The sequence below is a fragment of the Silene latifolia genome, chromosome 8, assembly GCF_048544455.1.
Source record: "Silene latifolia isolate original U9 population chromosome 8, ASM4854445v1, whole genome shotgun sequence".
In the NCBI taxonomy this organism is placed as follows: Eukaryota; Viridiplantae; Streptophyta; class Magnoliopsida; order Caryophyllales; family Caryophyllaceae; genus Silene; species Silene latifolia.
In genome coordinates, this window is record NC_133533.1 from 88,402,367 (window position 1) to 88,413,434 (window position 11,068).

An 11,068-nucleotide genomic window follows, 5' to 3' on the forward strand; every position below is an offset into this window, starting at 1 on the left:
ATTTTCATGGCTCTAAGCCTTGTATTGAGTTGTGACTTAAACACTCTTATGTAAGTCATATGTTCATTACTTTCTAGAAGTAATCAACTTTGAATCAAACGATTTCTTTTGTAAGTTATAAGCTCTTTACTTTCTTAAAAGTAGCATGAATTTATCATCTTTTACAAGTAACGAATTTAACCTCCTAGGTTTTGAAGAAACAATGTCTTACACAAAACGTCTCATGTAGCCAAGAAAGACCAGTTTCTTGCGACATAACATTCTCTGTGGCATTCTTTGTGGCTCTTGAATAATTTCTCCCACTCTGTCTTCTAGAAATAAACTTGTATTTTAGAAAGACAGCTTCACGAGCCGCAAACCCGTCGTACTCGTGATAATTGAAAAGGGAAAAATGAGCATTTGTTTCTTGTGAAAACTTACAAATATGGTACATTACCATTTCATATCTCATATGATTTAGTGGAAAAATTTAGACAAAAATGATGAATTCCCCAAAAGGATCAAGTAACTCAAAGTAACTTGATTGAAGTCCAAACCATATCGAATAGCGTTTGATTTCTTATCCAACCACACATTATTCCATAATGCGTGCTAAGAGAGATTAACTTGTGATACTATATCACATTTCCTTTGGCTTATAACAAAGTCTTCACTTTGATAATCCCATCACGACTAAATCGTGCTTCTTTGAATTTTAGAACTTCTTCAAAGATTTCTCTATTTACCTTATTAAGTGAACACATTAGTGTTAACCTAAATCGTTGGTAAAAGAAAATGATCAACCTATTTTGAATCAATGATTTACAACCTCGATATCCTTTTCAACCAAAAGGCATGAGATATCTTGCTTTGAATACAAGATACGCATAAACAATAAGATCTAATGGTTTCAAGAGCACTCGATAACTCTTTGCGTTAATCATTCCAGAATTTAAGGTTTAATCTTGGGTTACCAATTTTGAGTCTTGCATCATCTTCATGATATATCATTCTAGTTTGGTTTAGAATATTATCACCTTGATAATGGGCTAGCCATACATCAAATCGTGGTGTATAGGGTCACAAATGTGAAACCTCTTTTGTATCTTAACAAGTTTATATTCTTATTTAGAGTTTATGCACTTAATAGTCATAATTAAGTACATCTATAAACCCAAAACTAGATTGATTACACAATGACTCTATCTCTCAACATGATTGTTGCTAGTCGTCATATTCTAATCATCCTATGTATCAAGTACAAATGATGAAAACCACCACCGGTTTCTAATATTGACGAAGTAGTACTAGCAAAATTTATGTTTAATCAAATAAACATTTAAAGAAGAAGATCCCATTAGATGTCCCACAACTAACTTGTTGATTCTTCAATAATTTGGGGTAGTTTCCCTTCTAGTGTCCAACATTTAAGACAGTGGAAACTTTATCGGTCAGGATTGATAGGTTTAGTATCGCTAATCTCAACAACTTTACTTTTAACATTACCTTGTATCAATTCCATTGTAATCTTTACTTCTTGAACCTCGTCCTCATCTTAACGGTTAAAGAGAATGCTCCCACTCATTTCAATGAGTCTTTGCTTTGAGAAGCAAAATTGAATTCATGAAGATTACTCTTCATTTGTTCGTTTTAGTCTTAAAACTTTCATTGAAGTGGTTGCGCTATTTTGGTCAATTACGAATTCTGACAAAACTAATTACCAAAATAATTTATCGCTTCAAGGTACTTAATTCAATTAAGTATATGAAAAACAATCCATTGTAAGTAGATGTGTTAGTCAAGAATCAAAAACCAGTTTGATAATGAATAACTTTTATCTATACTCTCCACAAGAGATCCTTCCAATGGATAAAACGAGGTTTTTAGAAGAAAAATTCAAATTTTGTCTTTAGTTACGATGTTTTAATGGAGATTTGAATCAAAAATCGAAATGATATCGTATATGAATTGTGGTAAAGAAATAGAACAAAAATGATAACGGAATAGTGGAAAACTTAACATTTATCGTTTTATAAATACTTGTAAATAACAAGTAAAGCATTTACATAGTGACCTCTACCCAACTATGATAAATGATTCCGAGATCCAAATTCATATTAACTTGGGCACGGGATAGCCGATGGAACCCTTATCAATATAACTCGGTGGACTAACTCTTTAATCGATTCTACTTTTAGAATTCTCGGTCGATAAAATTACTCTAATATTTATCTATAGCCCGGAACACATGCGACTACGGTCACGAATACTTCCGTTGAGCTCAATCCAAATTTCGAATAAATGTGTCCATGATCCAAACCCACATTAACTTGGGCACGGGATAGCCGATGGAACCCTCATCAACATGAATTCGGTGGATAGACATTTATCACCCACTTCCCCTACGTAACAAGGTTTGTACCCCGGGATGGCCGAGTGCACTCCCTCGCGAAATAGGTTTTCATGGTTTCTACTATTTGGTAAGGCTATGTCTCAATTGTTTATTTTTAGCGAGAGGTCATGTCAATTTATTATCTATCACGTTTTAAGTGAACTAAAGCGGTGAATTACGATAATTGTAATTGACACGGTCGATAAACTCGATTAAAATGGCAATGCATGTTTTAGTTATGACGATTTAGCGATGCATGCAACATATAAATAAAATGCAAAGCATAAATTAAATCCTAGTATGGCCTTCCTAAAATAGAAAATATAATTAACTATTACATATTCGGAAACCAACTCCATTGGTCCCTTGAACTTCGGTTGTGGCACGCATCTCGAGGCAACACCGTCTTTATGTACCGTCTTCCTTGAGTGACACCGTCTTCAAGGAACTCCGAAATAAATAAATTACATAACAAATTACATAATTTCCTATTATACATTTGTAATTAAAATAAAATAAATCTATTAAATTACAAAACGGTGATACGAGATCACAATAAAAATTACAACCGAATCGATATTCCCATACATTTCGGGTAATATCAATTAAAAACTAAGGCCATACTAAGTAAAATTACATAAAATAAAATTACATAAAATAAAATTATGACAATCATAAATAAAATGCAGCATTATAATATTTATGAACATGCCCAATTTTATGCTAAATCGCCTTTAAGGAGCCAATATCGTATATTAATCGGTTTTTACGGATTTGCGTGATTGAACGTTTTATAATCACAAAAATTACATAAATTCATATTTATGCATAAGTTAATTACCCTAACCTCTTAGGACTCAAAATTTATTCTTCACTAATTATTTGACCATAATTAACTCATATTTCTAAAATTTGTTCATTAATGGACTTAAAATTATAATAAAAAGCTATAAACTTCAAATAAATCACAAAATTTCAAATAAATTTGAAATTTGAAATTTAAACTCATGAACATTCTGGAAAAATACCATGACACTCATAATGTTAAAAAACTTAGGTTAAAAATTTCGAAATTTATCCGGAAAAACAATGTTGCGGTTTATCGGTTTTAACAAAATAATCATAAAAACATGAGAAAAATTATATTCATAAACTTTTCAATTTTAGATCTGAAAAAGATAATAAAATGCAACATATCACGTTTTTCCTTAGTCATGGAGTATGTTTTATTAATTATTTACTAATTAAGTCACTATTTATGCTATTTTTCATCAAAAATCCATAAATCATGCATAAAGACTTCAATATAGCCTATTATTTTACAAACATCTTGTAAAATTGCATGTGACAACAAACTAAATTTCTATGACCAGATTCGAAATATTTCTCATATTAACCTATTTTTCATTTAAATTCGATTTTTAAAATGAAAAATCCATATTTCGAGCATAATATTTCATTAAATTATGAAAACTTCCAGGTCATCTAAAAATAATATATGTGAAAACATATCCAAAAACCACTGGAAAATTCGAAGTTTAGCTAATTTTCGTCCAAAAATGACATTTTTATCATAAAAATCACATTTTAATGCCATTATAATATAAAATGAACAATAAAAATCCATAAATTAACCAAAATATCCTAAATACATTTTAGGATCAGAAACTTTAACATGCATAAATTATTTTTGTGATATATCATAATAACACAAATTTACAAGTTTTATATGTTAATCGTATAACTCGGAAAAACAATAACCGATTTGCATGCAAAAAACCTTGTGCTCATGATACCGCTTGTTGGAAATCTATATCTCATTATACAACATATTCTTATATGTTTCAAATTTATTTAATCATAAAATAAATTCTAGATCTTATGCATGCAAACTAAAATAGATAAGATAAGAAAATCATTTTCTCACCATAGGAATTTCGGTCAAATGGGCACCAACAAGATCTCCTTCTTGTTAGTTCTTGAGCTTTCCAAAATGGATGAACATACATGACTTCAAAGTAGAAGCCCTTATATTAGTTGCACCCAAGACTATCCCTTAAAACCACAAACTAACATGTACTCGATGTTTATAGTGTAGTTTACCTTAATATTGATTACTAATATTCATATATTATATTGATAATTTTAGTAATCTTTATGAACAAATTCAATTAAAAATTCATGTTTTGATGAAGGAGAAAGATGAACATGTGAGAGAGAATTTTGCATGTCTTTCTAATGGGTGAGTGTTAGAAAAATAAAAGAACAAAACTCTCATAAAGAGAGCAAGGCCCCACGGTTTGTGGGTGAGAGGAGGACCAATATATGGTCCTTCACTTTTCTTTTGTTCTTTTCTAAATCTTAGACTTGTAAGACTAGGTGTAGGTTAGATATCATTAGATTATTTTATCTCATAAAATAATTCACCCACTAACACCCATAACACTCATATTTCGGTCCATTGATATAAAATGGACTACCATTTTATTTTTGTCAAATTGTCAATTGTCACACAATATGTCACATGTAGCATGATACATGTTATTAATTAATTTAATGCATATTTATCACATAAATATCATTTCATGAATTAATTAAATTACATACAACAAATTGACTAGTGATACTTGATCACAAAAATAAAATGGGTCATATAATTATAATTCACAACATTTTGTAATTATAATTAACCATTCATTCTTATCTCTATTGTTTCTCAAACAATAAATAATTTTAGTAACAAAGCATTTTATTACCAAAATAAATCTTATTTAATCCCATTATAATAAGATATCAATATTCTCTCTCACAAATTGAATTGTTCAATATTAAGGAATTAATTAATCTGTATCTGTATACAATTAATTAACCTTTTCAATTAAGGGAATCGTCCTTTAGGTGTGACCTCAAGGGATCAACTGATCACCACCGTCGCACGACAGTAATGTCAAACTCTAGCCAGCCAATCATTACCGATATGTGTGGACCAGTTGACTATATATGTAATGTATCATCCCTTTCGTATTCTTGGTATGAGATTTAATAATGATATTTAAATCATGTGATCGCACTATTGTTGAGGACACATTTCCCAACATAAAGGTCGGATCCCAAGGGACGGGAATTGAGATGAGATTTTTATTGCAACAAGTGGTGTCTTAGGGGTGTCACAATTGGGGTTGATGTAGAAGGTCAATAAACTAAATAGCAATGAAAGTAAACAAGCAAGATGAATTAAAAGGGTTGTAAACAATTGATAAAAAGCAGTAGGGTGTCATGGGGTCATAGGGGATTCATGGGAATTGATCATACAAACATGTTCTCAAATTATAAGCAAGCAATTATTGTTGTGATGGATTAAGTTGGTTTATATCTTACAATCCTAGGAAAGTTTGGGTCCCGGAGCCGAATCGATTAGATTGTACAACACCTACAAGTCGACTTAATCTTCCCTACTCAACAATATGCATGGTCTAATGAGACTCGAGTTGGTTTATGTCTTACAAGTCTCATTGAAAAGATAGGTGATGGGTAAAAAATGCAAGGATTCATAGGCTCACATTTCATCAAACATAACATGTGCATGAGTTGAGATCATAACAAGCAAGCAAATAAACCATGAAAGCATATTAATTTAAGCATGAATCATTCCCCATGTTGGTTTCCCCTAATTACCCATTAACCCTAGCTAAGTGACTACTCACTCATTATCATGTTGAACATGCTAGCAAGGTTGTCAATCATACCAACAAAGTGAAACATGATGAATAAATGAAAGTAATTAGCAATAATTAAAAAGGGATTAAGAGGATTATACCTACTAATGATTCCAATAATAAAGCAAAGAATAAAAGAAGTACTTGATGCTTGATTGGAAGGTTGTCAATCTCCCAATAATAACCCAAATAATCTTCAATTACCCAAAATAAAGGATGAACAAGAGAGAGATTAAGGAAATAAAACTTGTATTAAAACTTGATTAATTGTTGATTACAAGATTAAACAGAGATTTGATTGATATTAACTATACTAAATATTGCTAAGAAGAACATGCTCTTCTAATTAGACTAATGGGGTATTTATAGTGGGGATTAGGTGTGTGAATTAGGGTTAACTAAGGGCTTAAATGACGATTAAGTCCCTACTTAAGGAAACGCCGGTCTTTTTGGAAAGACTCCGGTCTCTAGAAAAAGATGTGCATCTTTCTTGAAGCTTGAAGAAACGAAATTGGTCTGTCTTGGAATCCGGGCGTCTTGAGCACGGGACGGGCGGATTCGTTGGTTTCTGCCCGGGCGTCTTGGGGTGAAGACGGGCGTCTTCTGGAGCTGCTGCCCAGGCGTCTTGGAGTGAAGACGCACGGATTGTGGCTGTGGAGACGGGCGTCTTCTGGGGAAGACGCACGGATTGCTGGGCAGTCTTGTTTCTTCTTCTTTTCTTCCTTTTTCTTCATAAAATCCTTGTGGATTTCCTCGGGGATGCAAGGATCTTTTCTCATCATTGCCCATCTACTATAGTATGTACAAAGGCCTTCTAATCTTGTCTCTCCTTGATGCTTGGTCATTGAATTCAATCAATTTAGTCTCATTTTGCCATGAAAATGCAAGGTTTGCACTCCTTTCCTACCAAGGGATCAAAACCTCAAAGAATATGCAAAACAAAGAACTAAAGACAATAAATGACCCAAATATGCACTAAAAACCATGGGAACAAGGCTAATTCGGGGACTAAATATGCTCTAATTATGGTCACATCATGGTACGTGTTCTGTAAGTCAAAAAGAAAGTGGTAACTAGATGAGGATTGTGTGTGTGTCGGGTGTTAGGTGGTTGACGATGATGATGTTTGATAGACATACGTAGTGGGATAATATTTCTAAACGGTTTTGTTGACCTATGTCAGGTAAACGGTGGTGTTGACTTTAGTTCTTTGTCGTGCGGTTCGGGAGAGGATGAGTCGAACTTCGGGGACGAAGTTCTTTTTAAGGGGGAAAGTCTGTAATACCCGTCCTTTTAGGGACCCGTTGACCGACGTTGACCGACCTTGGTGTTATGTTTTAGTCTTTGGGAAACCGTACAAGAGATGTCTTGTGTCAGGATGAGCTTTGGTAGAGTGGTACTCGATCTAGTCGAGGCTACTTGATCGAGTAGCTGGAGTACTCGATCGAGTAGAGGTCACTCGATCGAGTAAGTTAGTTACTCGATCGAGTAGCGTCTTTACAGCGAGGGTTTATAATCGTGTTTTGATAGAATCGCAAATCATTTCCGCCTCCTTCCTTCAGACCTAGATGTCGCCTTTCCTCATTTCCTTCACCATAATTCCTTCCATGGGAGCCTTTGAGGATGCTTGTGCCTTGGGGATAGGTTTCTTGAGTCGGGTAGCGGTCTTGACGCCGATATACTATGCGTAGGTATGTCATCATCGTCATCTTTGTCATTGTTGTTTCTTGTAGGGTTGTGGTGATAGTAATAGGCGTTTGTACTGTTTGTATAGGAGTACTGCTTGCTTGGTTGATGTCATGTGATTGAACGAGAAACCGCTGCGGTTGGCTAAAGGTAGCTTCGCCTACTAAGTTACTTTCGGTTGTCTAGTGTGTTGTGTTGATTGTGGCGTCAGTATGATTGGATTGATTGTGGTATTGGTTGGTGTGATTGTGATTATGGTATAGCTGTCTGTGATCTTCGAGCCACGTCCCTGGCTGAATGGAGTCACTTGCGGGAGTGGCTTCACGCCCTAGTTTCGCCCTCCGTGGAAACCGCCATGGGAGGGGATGTGCACATTAATGGGACAGTGTTTATCGCTATGTATGATGAACGGGGATTTGGTGGGTACGGCTGCGGTCCACCACTGGCAGGGCTGGTCCAGTGGACAGTCGGTGACGGTGATTGGTTCGAGTATGGTGGCTTGTGTGCGTGTGATCTGTTGTGTCTGTAGTGACTTGGCTGTTGTTGTTATATTGTCCGCAGTTACTGACGTTGTGTTGTTGTTTTCTTGTTTGCTTCTGTTGTGTCTGCGTGATCCCTTATGGTGAGCAGTTAGTCTTAGCAGGTGATGACTGGGATGATAGTTGGAGTCTTGGCGGGATGAGTCTTTCAGAGGTCATGACAGGAGTAGTCTACATAGTGGTGTTGACTTGTATTTTTGTATCAGTAGTTTTGGTCTAATCACTTGTAATAAATTATAAATGTTCTTTTATCGACTTTTGATGATTGCTTACCTCGGGCAACCAAGATGGTAACGCCTTTATATGCTAGGGAAGGTCTTGTTAAGGCTCCTTGGTATATGGGGGTGTTACAAAGTGGTAACAGAGCGACGATTTTGGAACCTGTAACAAATGAGCCTAATGAATATAGTGAGTCTAATAAAATGAACCTGGTATATGTATATTGGGAGCCCCAGCTGATGCTAGATTTTGAGTGAGTAGGCACACTCATTTCAAAATCATGGCCCCATTATGCTTAAGCCAGCCACTGGTTAAGGGAGTAGTGAGTCGGAAATTTTGTGCCTTATATAGTCTATGGCTACGATAGAAAAGTGTGTGATAAAGTATGTTAATGCTAGCATTTGTGTGGTGAGAATTGTCAAAACTTGTGGTTGAATAGAGATGGTGAATCGTTTGCAATATGCGCCAGTGTGTGTGTGGCATGTGGTGATAGTAGTGTTTGTTCTAAATATATGGTATTAGTAATTGTCAAAACTTTAAGGAAATGGCTGTTAATAGGCCAGGGTTCTTTTTTGACTATGATGTTGATTCTGATGGTAGTCTGAGTAAAGCTATATGGGCCAACGGTATCGCTCGAAGGAACTACTCTGTTTTTGGTGATGCAGTGTCGTTCGATCTATCGTATTCCACCAATAAGTATGATATGCCCTTCACACCTTTTACAGGGGTAGATCACCATAAACGATCAGTCACGTTCTGTGGCGCGCTGGTTGCTCATGAAGACGCGGATTCGTTTCAATGGGTTTTCAGCCGCTTCTTGGCTGCGATGGGTGGGAAGGAGCCTAAGTATATTATCACCGATCAGGATCCTAGTATTCTTAAAGCGGTACCCATCGTGTTCAAGACAGCGCGCCACCGATATTGTATGTGGCATATCATGAACAAAGTGCCAAGCAACTTTGGAGTGACAAGAGAAGGTTATTCTGAATTTGTAAGGAAATTGAATGTCATTATATGGGATGAAGACATTGAAGCGACAGAGTTCGATGCAAAACAGAAAGAAATAGGACCAGAACACACAGTTAATAACATTGATTGGCTTAAAGAAATTTATGCTAAAAGGAAGCATTGGGTTATGGCACATTGTTGGGACCTAGAAATGGGTGGTGTAATGAGGACAACCCAAAGATCAGAGAGCGAAAATAGTTTTTTTAAGAGATTTGAGAGCAAGTCAGGAACGCTAGTTGAGTTTTCGCTGCGTTTTGACAGCGCAATAGACCAACAAAGACACACGCGAAAGAAGCTTGACAACGGTAACAGACACACTGACCCTAAAATATCAACGCATCTAGCTATCAAGGTGCACGGGGCACAAGTGTACAGTCATAAAGTATTTGAGGAATTTCAAGAAGAGGTCAAGTACTCAATCGATACTTGTAAAAGCAGGGGTTTTTTTGAGGCAGACTCTTTAGAGGTGACAACTGTAAGAGATGCAAACAGGGACAGAAATTACCAGGTTATGTACTGCCAAGGTATCATTGTCACTTATTGGAGTTACACAATTATTCATTACCATTATCTTTATCTTTATTAAAATTACACATCACAGAGTTACACTTATGTCGGTTAGAATTATACTTTTGTCTGTCACTATTACACTTTTTCCTAACTGTCTAAACTAATATATTACTCTGTAATGTTGAACTAGATACATGTAAAGCAACTTGTAGCTGCAGAATGCTTGAAAGAAAAAGCATTATATGCCGGCATGTAATATGGATTTACTCATCAAACGGAGTGAAGAAAATTCCAGAACTGTGTGTTGTTAACAGATGGTGCAAAGATGCAATCCGCACGAAAATGTTCGATTGTAATGGGGAAGCAGCTGAGGACGTTGATATAATAGATGGAAAACAGATTGCGATGTCAGTAATGTGGTCAGAGATTCATCAGACAGTTGCTATGCTCATGGGCAAATTGAAGCCGGATGTCGACAACTTTTGTAGTGTAATTAGAGAGTTTAAGGAGAAACTATCACCCTATGGATCACCAATGAATAAACAACAACAGTTGGAGAAAATGCTTGGTTGTTTTGCTAGTCTGGAGATAACCATTTTGCCGCCTAAGCAATCAAAAAACAAGGGAAGTGGAAAGAGAATGTTGTCGCTTAAGGCAAAAGCAGTCGCCTTAGCAAGCAAGCCAAATTGCATGTATAAAAATTGCAAGTGATTAGTTCACCATGACAAGAGGAACTGCTCTAACCCATTTGTAGAGCACCCACCATTGTCACCTTTGTCAGAGGAATCGTCGGAAGAAGAGGAAGAAGAAGTGGTAGAAGAAGTGGAAGAGGAAGAACATGACATCTTAGAATAATCACTATAATAAGCAATAATCGGCACAATTTTTTTGGATGACTTATGTATCATTCTCACTTATGTCTAAACAAAATACGATGTACAGCTTGATGTTTCGTATTTTGTTTAGACATCAAACTGCAATGAAGTTAACAGATAGTTGTTGGTATTACAATCTATTTT

General features: G+C 35.5%; 1 protein-coding gene across 1 annotated transcript; it reads left to right on the plus strand.

Annotated features, from left to right (window-relative positions):
* The first annotated feature begins 9,075 nt into the window (after positions 1-9,075).
* LOC141595474 (protein FAR-RED IMPAIRED RESPONSE 1-like) lies at positions 9,076-10,760 on the plus strand. Its single transcript, XM_074415441.1, has 3 exons — positions 9,076-9,676; positions 9,884-10,063; positions 10,240-10,760. The coding sequence occupies exons 1-3, from the start codon at positions 9,076-9,078 to the stop codon at positions 10,758-10,760; spliced, it is 1,302 nt and encodes a 433-aa protein (XP_074271542.1).
* Positions 10,761-11,068: the final 308 nt, after the last annotated feature.